Raw genomic sequence first — 21,621 nt, forward strand, 5'->3', positions numbered from 1 at the left:
ATGAATCGATTAAATTGTATTTTGTTTCTATGCATTTCAAGAACTTTTGCTTAGGTGGACCATACTGCCCCTATTGACCCTAGAACAATACGATTCAAAACCCAACGCTTGTCAACGGATTAAATAGCTGCATGGTACCCCACCAGTTAGATAAGCAATTTAGAAGAATCAACATTTCTGTAAATGTTCACTAGGCTATAACCACACCGGCATAGGGTTTAATTGGCTGGTACTCTGGCGCAGCGACTGTAACAAAGCAGCGAGCTCTGAACAAATACTACTCCACTGCAGAAAAAAGGTATTGGGTGGATTTTCTGATCGGAGTTTGAGCGCAACAAAAGTCTGAGAAAGAGAGAGGGGTCTAATAGTAGGCATCTTCATCATGGTTTATGAACAGTCCCTAACTTAGTTGCTGCTGTGTCTATCTTTCTTCGCTTATTGTCATCATTTTTTGTCACTTCTCAGCCAACCACTCGCAATGAAAGGAGCATTTCTCACATATTCAGCAATTGACACTTCCGTTTGAAGACGATTTTATTTCAAGACTGACAAGTTTACTTTCTTCCGAAGTCCACACAATCTGGAATCTACCTGCTAGGCAAAAAATCGTGCAAATAGACTGGAAGTGCAAGTTTAATGCACTATTTTTGTGTTCTAACTTCAATTGTCCTAATGTAACTGACTCGTTTTGGTGAAGTGAGCAAAGCTGTAAATCTTTTTTAATTATTTCGTTATCGATTATTTGGAAAAAATGAATAATGAATAACATTTTTTAAGTTATACTACCGATTTTGTTGCTACTGCTTTAAATACTAAGCAGTCAACTATTTGAATGTTTTGTATTTCTATCAAAACATTTCTTATCAAATTTACCGAAGGATTTGCCTTATTGCCTGATAGAACGGAAAAAATAACAGTTAACAATCAAACCAGTGTAATGGAATCATATCGAAAAGTAACAACATCCATTTACCACCTAATACGAGATATACCTTTTATCTTAAAAGAACAAAATCCCTCCGGAAAAAGAAATAGAGGATAACCCTTGCGCACAGAGATATAACAACTGAAAAATGAAAATGCTAGGCATAATACGGTATTATTTACAAAGTTCTTGAACAAACCTATCCCGAAAGCGAGAAAAGACTATCAAGAGAATGGCAGAAAACGGAAGCGACGAAGCGGTTGCTTTACTCATTTCTCGCTATCACTGGCAGCGTTTGCTGCATTGGTAATTTGCCCATTGGCACCGTCCAGAACGATCCCAGCTTTCGCTGCCTTACTCTTCATGTATTTGGATTTTAGCTTCTTTCTACTGAACGACATCATTCCGCGTTCACCGCTCTGGCTGTTCTCCGACTCGGATCGATTTCCATGAGCCTTCCGGCTGGATTGGTGGGAACGTCCTTTGGCTGTCACTGGTCCTTCGTTGTTATCGCTTTCGTCGGCACCTAGGCCGTCCTCATCCAGCGACGTGCTCGTTATGCTCGCTTGGTTGAGCAGAGGCATTATTTCATCTACCGACTTGGAAGGGTGACCACCGGCGGGTGTTTCACTTGCATTGGCACTATGGGAGTCATCTAAGGAGTTTGAGAACGCCATGGCGGAGACGGAGTTGCTCATGGTACTATAATTGACTTTGGTTCCATTTGACGATGGTTGGGAAAACGATTCCGTTCGTGGGATCCCACCATTGACAGTGTCGGTGTTCGTTTGGTACTTTCCTGTAATGGGAATACAAAGAAAACGAAATCTCAAATCAAGTGATTAACTGCACCTTATCGGAGGAGTTATTGGGTATTAGTGAATCAGCAAGGATGTTGAAAATTGCATCGAAAAGAGTACGATGCTACAGACTTATTTTCCGAACAGCAAATCAAAGCAGCCTCTAGTCCAGGCTCTTCGATTCAAGTGAGGAAGCAAAAGGTGCCGCCAATCGTGGTCAGTGTTTTCGAATTCGGTGGATTTAGACAGAAGGTCTTAAACTTCATCCAAATCGCAGAAAATGACTGACGCGTTTTGTTGAAAACGCTTAAAAATAGCGAACTACTTATCAAACATCTTGAAGAGAAGAGGCACTATTTTTCTTACTTATGGCGACAAAACTGAACGTTCAAGGTCACATTGAAAGGCCTTTCAAGTAGATATAAATCACCTAAAGAGATAAAAAATGATAACCAAATTTACTTGGATTTTTCGCAATCAAAGTAATAATTGTGCTTATTCTGCGCGGCTTGTGAGTCGAGAGGAGTCGCTCTCACCGCGAGTGACGTGAGACGACTAATGTTAATCAAATCGGAGCGATGCGACAATTGTCACCTCATTCGACTCGTCTCACCTAACACGCCGCGAAGAATAAGCACAAATAACAAAAAAAAATGACCACAATCTGGCAATCGACGGAAAGATCTTCATCTAGAGTATTGTTGAGTTCACTTTAACAAGTAGCACACATGTAATAATTGAGGAAAACTAACTGTTCGGTCTCACCGCACCGACTTCCCATTCAGTGCAAGGCGCAGTAAGATAGAGCAGCAGCGCAGCAGTTTATATTCAATTTCACCTTTTCTGCCCCAGCTAGCAGCAAGCAGCCCAATTGCTTTCATGCTGTTGCTTTGGGCTGCGTGATGCTAGCCTGTTGGCGCATTACAGCGATGTAACAATGATATCTGTAAATGTTTGCTTCGCTACCTCTCGCATATATAAGCGACTCTCAAAGCTGTGATATTTAGTTGTAAGTTGTGACTGTAACTGTAGAGTATCGTTTCCCCACCGAGCAGGAGCACTGCCTCTCGGTGGTGGTAATAAATCATCGTCAGTAGTAGAAGTACAGTTTGTTCGTTATTTCGTCTGCCCCTCCGGGACCAAATTAAGACACATCGTAGGGCCTGGTCAACCCTGGACGAAACACTAACTATTATATGACTAGATCTGGCTATACATCAGCTGGATTGCAAAACGGTGAGTCGGCAACCAGGAAGGAGCGTCCAACATAGCTCTGGTCCTCACAAGCCCCTACCTCACGCTTCCACGGGTCTAACGATGACAAAGACCGCCAACTAAAGGTTGCGTAGTTAGCTGGTAGTGCAACCTGGGCACTGTTGTCCTTCTGACACCAGCTAGAGTGAGGGGGTGCCAGGTAGGAGCTTGGGATCTTTATCTTTCACAAGCGAAACTCATCCATGCAGCCGTATGGAATACCACCTTTAACACTTCCTTCGGGAGGTGGCCGAGCTTCTGGTCCACCTGACCAGGGGCTCAAGCAAGGTCTACTCAGGATGTGGCGAAGGTTCAGCAGTGGGCTCTGTTGAATCTCTACAAAAAACACATAAGGTACCCGGGGTAAGTGGGACATTCCGTCATAGCTCGTTTAGAAAAAGTTTTTCAAGGGGGTATTCTTCTAGAAAGTTGAAGATACAATGAGAAGGAAAGTATTTAGTACAAAAATCATTGTTATTTTTAATACCATGTGCTCAATGTAACACTTGTCAGCTTAGCACCATTTTCAACTTGCATGATAAATTGTGACACGTTTCACGTTCTGCATTGGCTCGCAACAAATAATTGTGCTATAAATCGAATTACCATCGGTAAGCTACAGCTTTAAGTATTGTTACAAGCTGCTTACGATGTACAGGTATTTTGTTTTATTTTTTATGAAAATTTCTATAGTCTAACTTACCCCAAAATATCTTTATACCCGGGGTAAGTGGGACCTATCGAAACAAGCACCATAATCAAAACTTTTCCTAGGTACACATTTCAATTTTGGCGCGGTAAATGGCTGGGCATGGCGTACCATTGGTACCTCGCGTACCTGCAGGAATAAAATAGACCCCTTTGTGCGGTCCTTAGCCTTTTGCCCAGCAACTCCTATCCCTACCTCCTCGTGGTACTGGCCGGGGTACGAGTAACCTTGGGGAAGATCGGGTAACCAACCCCCGGTGGGAACTTTGGTCGTATGCTGACAGGGAAGGGGGGGTTTGCTTTTGCAAACCTGGAGCGTCTGTACTCCACGTTAGGAGCGGCTCACAACAGCGTCTGTTCCCCATGTCAGGGGCGGCTGATCATCGTCCGAGTGCCAGAGAAGGACTCTAAGCGAAACTGCGCACTATGGCCCTCCGAACATTTAGGGGGAATGGTCCTCCGGAAATCTAGAGGGTTGGTGTCAGGCCCTGCAAGCCAACCGTAAAAACACATCAGCACAGGAACGTCAACGAGAGAATACGGACCGGAACAATCGGCAAAGACCACAGCGACGAAAATGGACTAGCAATTGGAAACTCGGTACGTGGAACTGCAAATCTCTCAACTTCATTGGAAGTACTCGCATACTCTCCGATGTACTGAAGACCCGCGGTTTCGACATCGTAGCGCTGCAGGAGGTGTGCTGGACAGGAGCATTGGTGCGAACGTTTAGAGGTAATCATACCATCTACCAGAGCTGCAGCAACACACGCGAGCTGGGAACAGCTTTCATAGTGATGGGTGATATGCAAAGGCGCGTGATCGGGTGGTGGCCGATCAATGAACGAATGTGCAAGTTAAGAATCAAAGGCCGATTCTTTAACTTCAGCATAATCAACGTGCATAGCCCACACTCCGGAAGCACTGATGATGACAAGGACGCATTTTACGCGCAGCTCGAACGCGAGTACGACCGCTGCCCAAGCCACGACGTCAAGATCATCATAGGAGATTTGAACGCTCAGGTTGGCCAGGAGGAGGAGTTCAGACCGACGATTGGAAAGTTCAGCGCCCACCGGCTGACGAACGAGAACGGCCTACGACTGATAGATTTTGCCGCCTCCAAGAACATGGCCATTCGTAGCACATATTTCCAGCACAGCCTCCCGTATCGGTACACCTGGAGATCACCTCAGCAGACAGAATCGCAAATCGACCACGTTTTGATCGATGGACGGCACTTCTCCGAGATAACCGACGTCAGAACCTATCGTGGCGCCAACATTGACTCCGACCACTACCTGGTGATGGTGAAACTGCGCCCAAAACTATCCGTCATCAACAATGTACGGTACCGACGCCCGCCCCGGTACAATCTCGAGCGGCTGAAACAACCGGATGTCGCCAATGTGTACGCGCAGCATCTTGAGGCAGCGTTGCCGGATGAGGGCGAGCTCGATAGGGCCCCTCTTGAGGACTGCTGGAGGACGGTCAAAGCAGCCATTAACGACGCTGCCGAAAGCGTTGTCGGATATGTAGAACGGAGCTCAAGAAACGATTGGTTCGACGAGGAGTGCCAGGAGGTTTTAGAGGAGAAGAATGCAGCGCGGGCTGCAATGCTGCAGCATGGTACGCGGCAAAACGTGGAACGATACAGACTGAAGCGGAAACAGCAAACCCGCCTATTCCGGGACAAAAAGCGCCGCCTGGAAGAGGTGGAATGCCAAGAGATGGAGTTGCTGTACCGTTCTCAAGAAACGCGGAAGTTCTATCAGAAGCTCAACACATCCCGCAAAGGCTTCGTGCCGCGAGCTGAGATGTGTAGGGATAAGGATGGGAGCATCTAGACGGACGGACGCTAGGTGATCGAAAGGTGGAAGCAGCACTACGATGAACACCTGAATGGCGCAGAGAACACAGGCACAGAAGGTCAGGACAGCGAAGGCGATGGCTATGTCAGCACAGCGGACAGCGGAAATCAACCAGCTCCCACGATGGGGGAAGTTAAGGATGCCATTCAACAGCTCAAGAACAACAAAGCCGCTGGCAAGGATGGTATCGAAGCCGAACTCATCAAGATGGGCCCGGACAGGTTGGCCGCTTGTCTGCATCGGCTGATAGTCAGAATCTGGGAAACGGAACAGCTACCGGAGGAGTGGAAGCAAGGCGTTATATGCCCTATCTACAAAAAGGGCGACAAACTGGAGTGTGAAAATTATCGTGCAATCACCATCCTAAACGCCGCCTATAAAGTGCTATCCCAGATTCTCTTCCGTCGTCTATCACCTATAGCAAACGAGTTCGTGGGAAGTTATCAAGCAGGTTTCATCGACGGCCGCTCGACAACGGACCAGATCTTTTCCGTGCGGCAAATCCTCCAGAAATGCCGTGAGTACCAGGTCCCTACGCACCATTTGTTCATCGATTTCAAGGCGGCATACGATAGTATCGACCGCATAAAGCTATGGAAAATCATGGACGAGAACAGCTTTCCCGGGAAGCTCACAAGATTGATCAGAGCAACGATGGACGGTGTGCAAAACTGCGTGAAGATCTCGGGCGAACACTCCAGTTCGTTCGAGTCTCGGCGGGGACTACGACAGGGCGACGGACTTTCGTGCCTGTTGTTCAATATTGCGCTTGAAGGTGTCATGCGGAGAGCCGGACTTAACAGTCGAGGCACGATTTTCACGAGATCCGGACAATTTGTTTGTTTCGCGGACGACATGGATATTATTGGGAGAAAATTTGAAACGGTGGCAGATTTGTTCACCCGCCTGAAACGCGAAGCAACAAGAGTCGGGCTAATGGTGAATGCGTCGAAAACAAAGTACATGCTGGTTGGCGGAACTGAGCGCGACAGGGCCCGCCTAGGAAGCAGTGTTACGATAGACGGGGATACCTTCGAGGTGGTGGACGAGTTCGTCTACCTCGGATCCTTGTTGACGGCTGACAACAATGTTAGTCGGGAAATACGAAGGCGCATCATCAGCGGAAGTCGTGCCTACTATGGGCTCCAGAAGAAACTGCGGTCAAGAAAGATTCACCCACGCACCAAATGTACGATGTACAAAACGCTCATAAGACCGGTAGTCCTCTATGGGCATGAGGTGTGGACTATGCTCGAGGAGGACTTGCAAGCTCTTGGGGTTTTCGAACGCCGAGTGCTAAGGACGATCTTCGGCGGCGTGCAGGAGAACGGCGTGTGGCGGCGAAGGATGAACCACGAGCTCGCTCAACTCTATGGCGAACCCAGTATCGTGAAGGTAGCTAAAGCTGGAAGGATACGCTGGGCAGGGCATGTTGCAAGAATGCCGGACAACAACCCTGTAAAGATGGTGTTCGCCACGAATCCGGTCGGAACAAGAAGGCGTGGGGCGCAGCGAGCTAGGTGGATTGACCAGGTACACCAGGACCTGGAGAGCGTGGGTCACAGTCGAGGATGGAGAGAAGCGGCCATGAACCGAGGGAATTGGCGAAATATTGTTGGCGAGGCTTTATCAAGATAATTGATGTAAAGCCAAATAAGTAAGTAAGTAAGTAAGTAAGTACATTTCAAACATTTTCCTAAAACACATTCCAATAAAACATTCAAACGAATGATTTTTATAAAAAAAAAATCAATCTTACATTACTTAATTATTGAATTGGAAGAAAATATGACTAATTTTTCTAAATATTTTTTTTCTATTTTTATTTTTGAAATATGAATTTAAATTTGAACGAATACAGAGATAAAATTTTAAATACATCATGAGAACGATTACTATACTTACGAGATGAACTAGCCCAGGGCTAAAAATCTCGTTAATAAAGATAAAAAAAAAAAAGATTACTATACTATTTTTATTGAACTTTATTTAATATTTGCGGAAAACAGTTCCATCCCATTGAGCTCCGCCATGCATAACAGTAATAACAAACAATAATAAAGTATTTAAAAATTCGTCAATTATTGAAAGTTTACGTGCTGCATTTCGATTGATAACTTAAAAATGATATATTTTGAACATGTTTTATACCGCTTTACGCTTTTAGTGAGGAATTTTAAGCTAAAACTAAATGCGATGTGACATAACCTTACATTTACGTTTTCTTTCTGAAACGTTACGTGTTTTATGGTTGATTTCTCATATACATCAAATATGTACTCAAAATTGAAAATCTATGATTTATCAATCCTATTATTGCAATAGTTGACTTACTGATGTGGTTTGACGCATGAAACTTGATGTGTCCCACTTGCCCCGTTTAGCGAGGTAAAATATTGACATTTTTAAATTATATTGAACAATCGGTTTGAACTATCGTTTTTTTTTTGTGTACCACTTGCCCCGGGGTACCTTATCTGCAAGTAGCCCTGAACATGCGACCTGGTACCGCTTTCAAACTGTCTTAGCCCTCTGGAATACCAACCGACACACATCAGGATGGATGCCAGTAAAATCCTGATTATGGTATACTGGTCACAGCGCAGAACAACGGACAGGACACGGATTACGGATTGGCTACGACGACTAACAGTCGTGGGCTGGCAGTGTACTCTACTGTTCCCTGAGTAAGGAAGGGTGAAACCAACTTGAAACGGCGAATAGGACAATGAGGAGACTGCCTCTTTCCTGATAAAACCTTGGCAGGCCTTCGTGTATGTTCGAAACTCGTCATCAATCTCGGTGAGTAGTAGGCTCAGATGTAACATTCCTGACTTACGCCGATCCGGCTCTGAACACAACACTCATGAAGGATTGTGTCAACCCTAGTATGGCCTCCCTGCTTGCAGGCTTCCTGAGTAAAGAGTTCACACCAAAGTCGGGAAGTAGCACTGTTCAAGACGACCGGCAGCATGAAAAGTCGGAGTTGTCGGAAGTAAAGTGGAGAGTCAACGAACTCTATGACTTCGTCAAGACCAAACATAATGTCTACCTCAGGATCACGCAGGTTGTCACGAGCATCAAGTCCGCCGTTACAGCCGCAGAACACGGACAGAAGGAATTGCGAATTAGAGCGGAAAAGCCGAAAAGGCATTGATTTCGGTGAATGCAACAGTCGTTCCACAGGAGACGCCTGGGGGTAGCAGACAGAGCAGAGACGACGGCAATCCAAGTGATGGGCCGATACCTTATCCAAGAAGTACTCGAACGCTCCTACGAATATTTTGTGATCGTTAAAATTTTCGGAATCTTCGTGTGCTACTTCAATCAGCATGCTCATTTCACAAAAGTAAAATTACAATCCGGCGTCGCGAAAACCTAAACTGGATTGCACACAGAAAGTGTGCAAATTATTTTCGCTATAGACACTTTTTTTCAAAAACATCACCAGCCGAATCTGATAATTTGCGGAGACGATAAAAACGTGACCGCTCAAAATTGTTATACAATTTATGTAACACAAAGACCACCAAGTTTAAAAAAAAGGTGGTTTACTAACTAACAATTTACAACTTTTCTAAAAAAAAAGTAGTCACATGTTTTAGCGGGATATTGATGCTGTATATGTATCTCTCCTTGATCCAACAAAAGTTTCACAAGATCAATAATTTCTCTAACAACCATCCATGAGTCACGTCTATCACGTCATCCGTTGAACAGATTCATTCATGAATTTCTTCAGATATTTAAGTAAATTTTTCAAGCATTATCCTCTAAATTCAAATGAAAAGTTCTATACAGGAATTTATCCAGAGAATCCTTTATAGCTTGCTTTAGAGCTTGCAGAGGTTCCTCCAATGATTGTGCATATTCTCAGGAATTCCTTTAATGAATACTTCAGGTATTATTCCAGAAACTCCTTCAAAGATTTCATCATTTCTGCATCCTCCACGATTCAGTGTAGTGCTTTCTTAGCTTTATTGAACTTAGCCGTTTTGATGGTATAAATTTAGATACACAGAACAGCCTATTTTCATCTAATTCCAAATCCTTTGAATTTCATAAGAATTCTAGTGGGTACAAGGTTTCAGCCTTTCGACTGAAAATATATATTAGAAGGTTATTTTACCATGTAAGATAATTTCTTCAACGAAACTGAAAGCTATAAGTGGTTTTTTGACAACAAATTTAAAATGAGTTACGGCTATATGTATTTTGAAAATCGAAAACCTTGCCTTAGGATAACTTTAGAAAACTTTCAGTTCTGGTAATTCATACAAGTTTGCCAGAAAGATCTTTAGTGTGCTCTTTTAGATGTTTTCAAAATTCTTTCAAACTGATTTGTCTAAATCTCGTTCGGAATTAAAGCCGTTGTTAATCCACAGTGTTTTTTTTTTCATAAATAACTTAGATCAAGGCCTCAAAACTTCATCATTTTGTGTGAAAATAGAAGAAGTTGCAAATCTTTTGATTGATTATGTATTACAGTCAAATTACTCATCTCACCGAAGCATGCTTCAGGGGCCATTGGGATTGAATATGCTCTCCCGTCGGGACCACTTGTCGTCAGATTAACACTTCAGCCGTCGCGTTGTTGTATTTTGTACAACAGCGCTGAAAAAACCTAGCTTTTCGTCCACAACAGCAGTGGGATGGTTCTGATAGTGGCAAACCGCGCGACGACTGGAAGGTTGAGGAAAAGGACTGAACCGAACTAGCTAAATGCGAAATGTTTTAGAGGGAAAAAGACAATATTCACTGATCGGCTCAAGGGATAATCGAGAACCGACTTTTGATACGATCTTTCCATGATTTCCGGTACAAATCCAGAAACCCGAAACTGCGACTTTTCTCAGGCATCTCAAGTTCTGTCTCGTCCGCTTTGACCTGACTTGTTCTAAGTATTTTCGTAGTGTGTTTGTCGAGGTATTACTCCAAAACCAGTTAGTTAAGCCTGCAGTACACTATGACAAGTATTTGACCTTGATTGATACAGACCCAAACAAATGTAACACTTAGATGCAGTAACAAATGCAATTAAATATTTGTTAATGAAAGTTTTACAAATTCTGCTTATTCTGCCGTTGATTACCTATACTTGGAACTACATTGTGACATAAAAATAGTATTGATCGATACAATAGTTATTTTATAACAAACGTTTGAACACATAACTTTCCTTAAATGAGCGGAATCTGGTGCACTGATGGTATACGGTCTACTGTGGACCAGTTTTAAATGCAATATCAATTCCTCCCCTTCCCCACATTGCATTGGTCTGCATTCTTACGTGGCAGGCGCCATTGTTGCCTCAAAATAGATCACCATCACTTATACACTGAGAGTGTATGTTAGTCTCAAGTAGTCATCTGGCTTCCTTGTGTAAGTGCAGCTGATCTGGCAATACTGGAGTAGCAACCACGGGCAGCCAATCATGCTCAAGCTTGAGTTCAACCGACTTTAGTCAGCTTTGTAATCAATTTGTTACTCACACTGATTTTAATACTGATCATGTCTCAGTTACATTCAAAATGTCCTATGAAAAGGTCCTCAATGCCTTTCAGTTCTACTTTCAAACATTCAAGAGCTGACTGCAATAAGTATAAAACATACATCGGTAATCATCGTTACGTAAAAAAAATATCGCAAATAAACTTAAAAACTTATTCCATTCTAAAAAACGTGAGGAGAAGGCAATTTCACAGTTCTTGCGAACCTGCTTCGAAAATTATATGCAAAATTGGCAAAAATAGATTAAAAATCGTTTTCGGAACTGAGTCAATAATATTTCAATTTATGAAATTAGTGTTGCCTAAAGCAAGAATATCTAGAATGTAATGATTTGAATAATATAAATAAAGGAAGTTTAAATGAGTATTAGTAAATATATACACAAAGTTTCTGCTTTAAAAGCTTGAAAAAGGAGAAGTAGCAAATGAATCGACATACCGTTAGACACAACAAGCGGGGATTGGGAGGAGGGTCAAAATCGGGGTCCTACACACTTATTTTGCCACATACCTTCCGGCCCGAAAAACCCGTTCGACTTCATTCCGGACCGGTGCCGACGATCCTTCCTGTTGACAATCTCCAGCGATTCCGTATTACCGTCCCCTCCCGCCCCTTGGCTAGTGGCCACGTGCTGTTGGTGCTTGAGTTGCTTCCGCCGAAGATAGGTCACCAGTCCATCGGCGCTGTCGGATTCGGATTTCTTCGATTCCTTCGACTGCTGCTTCAGCTGCTTGCGCTTCAACTGCACTGATCGAGACGATTCGTTATGATCGTCGTCGTTTTCGTGGTAACCTTCGTTGTCCTCAAAGGAGACACTTTTCTGGGGTTTCGCCGTTGTAGATTGGGTACTTGGAGATGGATCCACTGTGGTCGCTTCAGCGGAATGCTCCTTCTGATGCTGATGCTGCTGGGTCACGCTTGCCGGAGCAGTGGTTTTCACTGGTGGAGTTGGTTCACTCACGTCCATGGGTTCAATTTCTCGTTCCTGAAATGTGATAAAATTCGTGTGAAATAGAAATCGGCAGCAAACACGATAAAAAACATCAAACCTTAGCCACTTTCGGGATTTTCGGTTCTGGCGGCGGAACCGGATTACCGCGGAGTACGATTTCCGGCCCTCCACCGTAGATGCCGTGGAAAAAGTGCCACAAGGCCGAGTTGATCTGGGCGTAGTCCGATCCTTGGCGCACGCTTCGAAGCGGAACATTTGTATCCCCCGGAACTGCAATGGTTTTGTTATCGATAGGTCCTGGTTCTTCCGTGGTGACACCGCGAGCAAACAGTTGCCACTGTCGGAACCATGCCATCGAGATCGCGTAGATCGTGGTTGGAGTATCATTGTACTGCTTGATGAAAGAAAACCAGCAATGATTAAAATAGCTCCCGGATAACGATAAGGAGCTTCAATGTTACCTGATACTCGTCATTACAGGCGGTGAATTCTTCCAGCTCGGCTCGTTGCCTCCTGGACAACGATTCGGCTGCCTTCTTGCAAATATGACACGGGAAGATGTGATTGCACACCGGGCCTCCACCGAACTTTTTGTACAGAAAGTCCCACAAGATCTGCGGGATTGGCACTACCAGCTTCGAAAAGTACGGAGCTTTGTGTGGTGGAAACGCGCCATGGGGACAGAGCAACGTCCAGTTGTCTATCGGTCCGGGTTCAGCAAACGTGTTGAATCTAAAATCACAAGTGCGATTGAATTATTTGCGATGGTATTATCATTCGGTACCTAAATGTAATGTAGTCAGAAAAAAATATGTTCGGGTTGGGGATAATCTATTTTTAAGGGTAAGGGTTTATGGAGAGTCTACGCCACTTGGCATAAAATACATTTGACTTAACAAACATTTAGTATAATATCTATCTATGAAGGAAGTGTGGACCATTTGTCTGAGCTCATATTTGGCAAAGTTTCAGACAATTCAGGCGAGAAAAACCCTCCATGCCAAAGTGAACCCTTTCGAGTATTCCCAATAAATATTGCTTGAGAAATCCGGACAGGGATTCTTACTGGAAAGATACGACTACGATTTCCTTCATATATTCCTAATTGTTTTAAGAAATCATCATTTAAGATTCTTAAATAATCCTGCCAGTGATTCCTGCCTTGTAATTTTAGCGCAGGACAAAGATGTAGTTTTTTTTTAATAATTCTTTCAAGACCTTCAGTAATTGCTCTATACGTTCCCAAATTCGTTTTGAAGAATTCCTACTGAGAAATATTAAATAATTTTCAAAGTTTCATACGAGAATTCTCTAAAATATCTCCAAGAATTATTCATGAATTCTTCCGGAAATTCTACCATGGCTTCCATAGAATATATCTGGCTTCCATAGAATTTCTGCGGAGTTCGATATTTTATTCAATATTTCTCAAAGTTTATTATGATTCTTGATTTTAACATGTTTCCTTCTGGATTTTTTCCAGGAGTCCCTAAAGGAAATTTTTCAATGATAGGTACATCTAGGATTTTTTCCCACGATTGCTGCATTATTTTCTGAGAAGATTTCAGCAGAAATATTCTTGGCGAAAATCCAGGGTTACCAAAAAATGCTTTTTCTGACGTTTTACCAAGAATTCCATCATGAGTTACTCTAGGAGTTTTTGCCTAAGGGCCTGTTCACAAATTTCATAACGCTGAAGGGGGTGGGTGGGTGTCCTCAAAATGTTACAGTTCATACAAAATTTGTAAAACATTCATACAAAAAGCGTTACAAGGGGGTGGGTGGGTATCCAAAATGCCCATTTTTGGCGTTATGAAATTTGTGAATGAACCCTAAATTCATTCACAGCTTATATAAAGGACTGGTAGTGACTAAATGTCTTAAAAACGGGAACTTTAGGGACCACGTATCTAAAAAAAGATCTTACAGGAACTAATGAAACAGCAAGTAATTAAACGGAACCAGAAGATAAGAGTTTTTATAAGGATTTATCAGAGAGGCACAGTAAATGATATTTCTAAGAGTTTTTTTTTTAATTAATGTCTTATAAACTGAGGACAATTATAATTAATTTAGATGTTTATCCAAAGCTTCAGATACTATTCCGAAGATTTTTCTAGACATTCTTTCAGTGATTATCCTATGGATTTCCTGAGAAATTTCTCCAAAAATTTCATTCAAGAATTCTTCCAAAAGTTTTTTCAGCATTCGTCCTTCGAGAATTCATTCAATGGATCGATTTCTCTAGGATTCCTCCAAACTTTTCATTTAGAACATCTTCGAGAATTCAAACAGTTATTCATTTAGCTTCCAGCGATGACTCCAGGGATTTGTAAGGATTTTCTCCGAAATTATATTTCAGGATTGCTTAACCCAGCCAATGGGAAAAACAAAGTCCAAATTGTTGCCACTCCGCTAATTTTTGACGGATTGCCTTCGTTTAAGCTCGAATGGAATTATATTAGACATCGGCTCGAGATTTGGTCTTAGGTATTTTTTCGGTCGGTTTTAGGTCAATGCTTTAAACAGGCAAATTTGGGTATCAAACTTCATCATTTTTGAACGCTAACTCAGACATAAATAGTCGACAATCATTTCAAGGATATTGGCCACCTAGTTGACGGATCTAGTGATTACGCTGTAAATCAGTTTTTTTTTCACGAAATGGTTAGATTTCAAACTGATTCTTCTATGTCTAGATAGCTAAAACGCACTTAAAACAATCTGTTTCGATCAAGGCTGAGCTGGTTTTTAAAATGATTAAGTTTTGCAAGTTTATGAGCATGAGCATGAATGACCGCTTCGTAGCCGATCGAAGTGTGCGGTGATTGAAAACGGAAGCAAAAATGTTTTGCTCCGTCAGTTTTCTGAAAATTGTTTTATTTTGCCTAGAAACGAGAAGAACAGTTTTATCAAGTTAATTCGTGTTCATTCTAGTTCGTTTAGTTCAGGATGTGATATGTAAGCCTATGTATTATGGAGTTATACCGGTATGGATCGTCGGCCGCTGATCATCCCTTTTGAATGGTTCCCAAACGAGGAGACGCTTCAGTTGAAAGTTGTATCCGGTGAGTTTGTTCCGATTGAATCTTGCATGGTTAGTGATTGCTTGAGGGCCATTGGTGATCGGATGTGGTTAACGCTCTAAACTCAGAAGCGACAAACTGTACAATCGATGACCATTTGTTTTTAAACATTTCATGAAACATGCGAGAGTTATCCTCATGATTATTCTGCCGTTCTTCATTTTATGGCAGGAAAGACATCATACAATTTGTGTACTGATCACGCACGTTAGTGGTGATTTGGTATTACTGATGTACGCAGTTTTTATTTTTTTAAACTATAGGTAAAGTCTTTGTTCGCAGCGTTATAAAAATGTTTCCAACAGGGTTGCGATGGATCTTCTTCGCGAACGGTGATCGACGCATCTTCGCGATCCAATATTCGCCAAAATTCATTTTTTATTTTTGCGTCACGAAGAGCATCGAAAAAAGCTATACTTTGGGTCATCCCTCGGATGATGAATCTAAATACGAAGCCAACGAACATGGGTACAAAGAGGTAAGATACTTTAATAACACTATATATGATATATTACTATATATTGGGTATTGGGGAGGGGTAGCCTAAGGGAGTTAATTGAACTGTTGACTGGATGAAAGTGCGTGGGGTCGCTAGCCTTTTATCATGAGAAAACAGACTTAGTGTTGTCTTCCAAAGGTCTTCAAAGATATTAACTAGCCCTGCTACAACAAACCATCAGGTAGATCATTCCATCCCGGTATGATTCTGCAGCCATAGGTAATCCTTGCGCTGATGGTGGCTAAATAATCATCATCATCATCATCATGAGCATGAATGACCGCTTCGTAGTTGTACCCCGTGATTGACTAGAACAATCGAAGTTGCACAAAGATGTATTGAATGGGGCTTAATATTAGCTAACCATTCTCAATGTGGACAAATCGAGAGTTCAAAGTTTAAATGTCAATAACGGCACACTGTTGGTCACATGCCGGAAGTTTTCTGGGCACTTGGTTCCATTGAGATAGTGATCATAAACCTATGAGTTATGGAACAGGACTTGCGACATCAGTCTTCAAAATGTTATCAATAAAGTATGTTGGAGACTATTTAAAGCATTTTTTTTGTAATATTGGCACATTCGGAAGGTCTTACAGTTTCCTGAGTCCCTCGGGAAAATAATTACAAACGGAATAACCAATTAAACGATACTCGCGTCACATCAATGTTCAAGGTTTTATGGATTTAAAAGGTTTGGAACACATCAATAATCAAGGTTATGTGGATCAAATATTCAGGAGAGTTTTTCAAGCTCTTTCGGTTATATTTGCCACATTCTGGGAATCTTCCGAGCACATGATTCGCTCGAGATCTTCCATAAACGGATCACTTAACAAACAAGACTTGCGACACATAAATCGTAAAGTGCGAAAATACAGAGGCGTCGCGTGACCTAATTATCCACCTGTGCACCGCTTACTTAACTTTATCTCTTTTTTTGTCATGTCATGCTAAGGTGTTCGTAAGAAGAGCGTAATCATCATTCTGGAATATGATTTTTTTACTTAGTCTTTCAATAGAATCAAAACATTGCATATTTTAATTACTAATCGGGCTGTTCAGTTAAATTTATCAATAGAGTTGTATAAGGGTATTCAGCTTTTATATAAGGTACCGCGGGGCAAGTGAAAATAATTGGTATATTTTACTGAATATGTAAATTAAAGTCTTAAACTCATGCGTAAATCTTCGAGGCCATTCAGAACATTACGATAGGTAAAAGATTCCTGAGATTTTTAAACTATTAATGCATAAAAGAGCGAAAGATTGTTAACCTGTCAACTACCACTCCGTAACAAGTTGGCAGCGTGCAATCTTATTTTAATACTTTCAGTGGAAAAACGTTGCGGAAAACTATTTTATGTACCACTTCTTAGTTGTCCCCTCTGACAGTTTCAAACTGCAATAAAAAAAGTTTTAGAATTAATTCGACATAGACCAAAAAATAACAAAATTGAAACACAGTCAATTTTCTTGTCAGGGTGGGGCAAGTGAAAAGTTGATCATTAGAGATTGAATTTGTGTTTTCTCTTTAAGTAGCTATAAGCAAACATGGTTCGCAATTATCATAGAAAAACACAACGTGCTGATAATTTAAGAAACACATACTTAAAGCGTTAAAAGCTATTAGAAATCATGTAACTTCTCTAAAAGAGTTTGCCAAACATTACGATATCAATATGTCTACTTCGGGCAGCCGATTAAAAGGAATACGTTGACTGAAAAGTTGCAATATTAGAGAACGCGCGGAAATCTCGTGGAATGTCTATGTAATGCTAGATCAAAACATAAAAATGAGGTATAGGTATATCCACATAAAAAAGATTCTAAATACGTTTTTGAAGGATTCCGTTTGATTTCTCCCGAAGAGTTATCCGACGTCATATCCGACTTTCTTGAAAACAAATAACGAGCGGTGGAAATTCTACAGAGCAGAAATGCAATTGCTGTCCTATAATGTAAGAACTAACATTGGAAATGTTGCAGTTATAATGTTATCGAATCATTTCAACAAACATAACGGAACAGAAGAAAATTCAAGTGAAAAGGATAAAATTTTCTTCCTTTACATGCTACTTATATTATTGTTCATTAGGACGCCTTAACAAATGTTAAAGCTTATAGAAATCGTGAATATAACTGTTTGTTTTTGAATTTATTGTTTGAAACGATAAACTTTTCACTGCCCCACTTTTGGGGCAAGTGAAAAGTAAGGAGATATTTTTTCTGTATTTTTTTCTTAAATTTTTCATAAAAATCAATTTTAGCATGCTGCTTATATTTGGTGGGAGTCAAGCTAAAAAATATACACGACCTCATTTGTGTTGGGCAGAGGTGGACACACCACAACGCAGAACAGGGTCACCGAAGCGGAACACGGAACCAGGATTTCGGTAGGAAAGAAACACAACTAATAAACTACTGTACGCAACGAGAAAGCTTTAATAAACACGTCTGAACGGATCGAACATCACATTACGGATGAATGGTAAACTTTCCATTCTCCCTCTCTTGCTTTGCTATTTGGCGCGCTCGCCGACTGCCCTACCGGCGCATGCGTCATTCGCCATTCTCTACATATCAGTGTTGCCGCTTTGCTTACGAGGCACAACCATTGCATACTCCAACACTCCTCCTCAATGTTGTCCTCGTACTCGTCCGCATCCTCTCTGCCTTCCTTGCCGGGTTGATCTCCTCCTGCTTCAAACAACGTAATCAACCAACCGGCTGGGTCGTACTCCACGATTACTCCTCCTGGATCGTCTAACTTTCCTCCAGTCATCAGCATCCGTATCCGAGTTTCCACTGTGGGACTCCGCCACTTGCAACGGCTCCACTTCCTCGCTTGAAGTGCCCGCATCGAAGTATTCTTCTTCTTCTTCACGTTCTTCGGCTCTACTCGGCTTCTTCTCCGAATACCAGCTCACCACACCGACTGGTGAACTTCTTCCCTTCGTTGTCTTCTTCTCGCCAATTATCGGCCGCTGGCCCTCCACTTTCTTCTCAACTTTCGCCAACTTCAGCCGATACAACGACCCTGACTTTTCACCAATCACAACTTTCTTACCGGATGCATCGCAAATGTCGCAACCATCCTTCTTAAATTTAACCGAAAAATATTTTGCCGTCAGTCTGTCCACTGACACGAGTCCACTCTTCAACGACGGAACGTACAACACATCGGTGAGCTTAATCTCCACTTTGCTTCCGTTTCCGTCCACACCGTTCACAAAACCTTCGCCACAACCAGCAGCGGTAACCACTTTACCATTCGCTAACACTACACTCGGGCCTTTTCTTTCTTTCAGCGATTTGAAAAAGTTTCTATCGCTCGTCATGTGCCGACTTGCTCCACTGTCAATGTACCAGCACTTTTGCTGATCCACTCCAGCCATAAAACACACACTGGCACCACAATTTTCGTCCTTCGCTTGTCTCGCGTTTTGCCGCACACGCACTCTGTCGTCCGGCTTCTTCTTATCTTCGCACTCTCGTTCTAGCTCCTGCTTCGCTAGCAAAAATAATCGACAGTTGCGACGCAAATGACCGGGTTTGTCGCAAAAGAAGCATCTCCTTACTGGCGCTCTATTGCCGAGTCCACCCACGCTTTGCACTTCGTTTCGCACTACCACACTTTTCAACGCTTTCCTTTCACACATTTCACCGGAACGCTCTCTCCGACGTTCAAACTCATCGATCAGCTTCGATTTCACAAGCTGCATCGTTATATCTGCATCGGCACGACTCTCTAGGGCCGTCACCAATGTTCCGTAGGAGTCGGGCAAGCTACGCAGGATCATCGCAATCCGCAGCGACTCTTCCAGCGGTTGCCCCGCATTCGACAAACGATCGAATAAATCCTCCAACGCTACCAAATGGCACTCGAGATCACCACCTTCCACGAGATTCAAACTGCAAAGCTTCTTTAACAAAGACACACGAGACGTGACCGTGTTCTTCTCGTGGTAAGCTTTCAATCCATCCCAGAAAGCTTTCGCACTGTTCGCATTTTTCACCAAACCGAACTGATTGTCTTCGATACACAATCCGATAGTGGCACGAGCTTTCCGATCGTCCTTCGTCCACTTATCGGTCACCACAGCCGGCCTTGCATCACCGACCACATACCACAGCTCCTCTCTGGTCAGGAGCATCTCCATCCGGAACTTCCATATTTGCCAATTATGGTTGCTCAACCTGGCAAACGCAAACTTGTTAACATCCGCCATTTTGTCCACACAAAATCACCACCGCGGAGAAAACAACTCACACACACTCACACACGGCGTGATCACTTTCGCTCTCTCGGAACCTTTTTCCTACGCAATCCGGAACCTTCCCTTCGGCACTGCTGGGCCCATAACCTGTTGGGCAGAGGTGGACACACCACAACGCAGAACAGGGTCACCGAAGCGGAACGCGGAACCAGGATTTCGGTAGGAAAGAAACAACTACAACTTGACTACTGTACGCAACGAGAAAGCTTTAATAAACACGTCTGAACGGATCGAACATCACATTACGGATGAATGGTAAACTTTCCATTCTCCCTCTCTTGCTTTGCTATTTGGCGCGCTCGCCGACTGCCCTACCGGCGCATGCGTCATTCGCCATTCTCTACATATCAGTGTTGCCGCTTTGCTTACGAGGCACAACCATTGCATACTCCAACAATTTGTTTCAATTTAAAGTCTCTATAATTTGAAGAATATTAACTATGCGTATTCCATTACCCACTTGCCCCACGGTACCTTATTCTGAATCTACGTTTAAAATTGAAACAGAACTCAAAGTTTCAACATTTTCCGTGCCCTGGAACTATTTGAAATTAGTAGTCCGCTTTCGATTAATTTATAAAAACTGGTAAATTTGTCATTACTGAACAACCCAATTTAATCAACACGTATTGTATGTGATTTTAAAATCAGACATCATTAAATGATAAATTCTGAAGAAGTAGAGCAATTTCAACAGCACTTATTTCTAACTAATTTTGTAATTCAAAACTGTGACTAATGGTCACCAAATCTTTACACAAAAATGAACCAAAACAGTTAGTATCGTGTAAAATACTCGATTTTTATTGAACGTACTTAATGACTCAGCACAAATTTCGTAGAGCAAAGTCGCTCAGAAATAACGCGATTTGTACAAAACTCATGAAGAGCTTCCAGAAATGTAACAGCAACAACAAACAGGTAGCGAAAAAAATCGCTTTAAATTCTAAATCTACTCTTGATAAGTAAAAGAATGAAATGTGGGAAAATCAGATTTTTATCTGCATTAGTCTCGAAATGGCAGTGCCTAAACTTTCTGGGACACCCTTTATGCAAAAAGTGAGGTTAGTTTACTGAAAGTAAACTAGAAAAAAAGCCATCTTCCACTGCCTGAGACACAGTGCGCTTCACGCGTGATTATGCTGATTTCTGACGGCGCGAAGGCAAAAAGAGAGCAAGCTGAAGGAATCTCTCTCGTGGATAGATTTCTCTCTCGTCATTCCCATCTGCGTTCTCACACTGATCGAATTGGTTGGTTGCTGTAGCAAGATGTGCACTGGCCGGAGTTGACGCTTTGGCTACTCACACACTAGCATTTGTAGTTCGAAAAGCTCTCTACCACATAGGCCTATTCACATGACGTCTCAAATCAGCTGATCGGGAAGCAGTTTGACAGTTTTCTATGAAAATGTCAGGCCCGTGTTAGCACCGGTCCTCCACCGATATAAACAAAATGCATAGACGGATCTGTCACATGAAAAGGCCTATTGGCAGCATTGCGTGTATGATACCGGGCAGCCCGTTTCCCGATGAAAGTGCACACGTTGGGTTTCATCGTCACAGACAGCAACGTGTAGCGTGGGATAAAGTGTCGCGCAGCAATGTGCGAGGAAAAAAAAAGTTCTCAGATTGCGCGTCGCCACAAAACGCTTATTTCATTTCATTTGTAAAGCAAAATTTGTTAATTGATTGCAAATGGTTGTTAATTGAATGAATTATTAAATTGTCATTGATA

The 21,621-nt window shown here is 42.4% G+C and overlaps 1 protein-coding gene across 3 annotated transcripts in view; it reads right to left on the reverse strand.

Annotated features, from left to right (window-relative positions):
- Window positions 1-505: 505 nt before the first annotated feature.
- LOC5572305 (ubiquitin carboxyl-terminal hydrolase 20) overlaps window positions 506-21,621 on the reverse strand; it is a 54,640-nt gene continuing 33,524 nt past the window's right edge. Inside the window, exons 4-7 of one of the 3 annotated variants that reach the window (XM_001653949.2) lie at window positions 12,483-12,753; window positions 12,119-12,412; window positions 11,580-12,054; window positions 506-1,724 (exon numbers count right to left, since the gene is read on the reverse strand). In XM_001653949.2, the coding sequence (XP_001653999.2) occupies window positions 1,195-1,724; window positions 11,580-12,054; window positions 12,119-12,412; window positions 12,483-12,753 (1,570 nt within the window). In that variant the 3' untranslated portion in view covers window positions 506-1,194. Of the gene's footprint in view, window positions 1,725-11,507; window positions 12,055-12,118; window positions 12,416-12,482; window positions 12,754-21,621 lie in introns of all 3 variants that reach the window. The other 2 variants (XM_021854463.1, XM_021854464.1) reach the window with 2 other exon arrangements.

This window comes from Aedes aegypti, chromosome 3, assembly GCF_002204515.2.
Source record: "Aedes aegypti strain LVP_AGWG chromosome 3, AaegL5.0 Primary Assembly, whole genome shotgun sequence".
Lineage (NCBI taxonomy): Eukaryota > Metazoa > Arthropoda > Insecta > Diptera > Culicidae > Aedes > Aedes aegypti.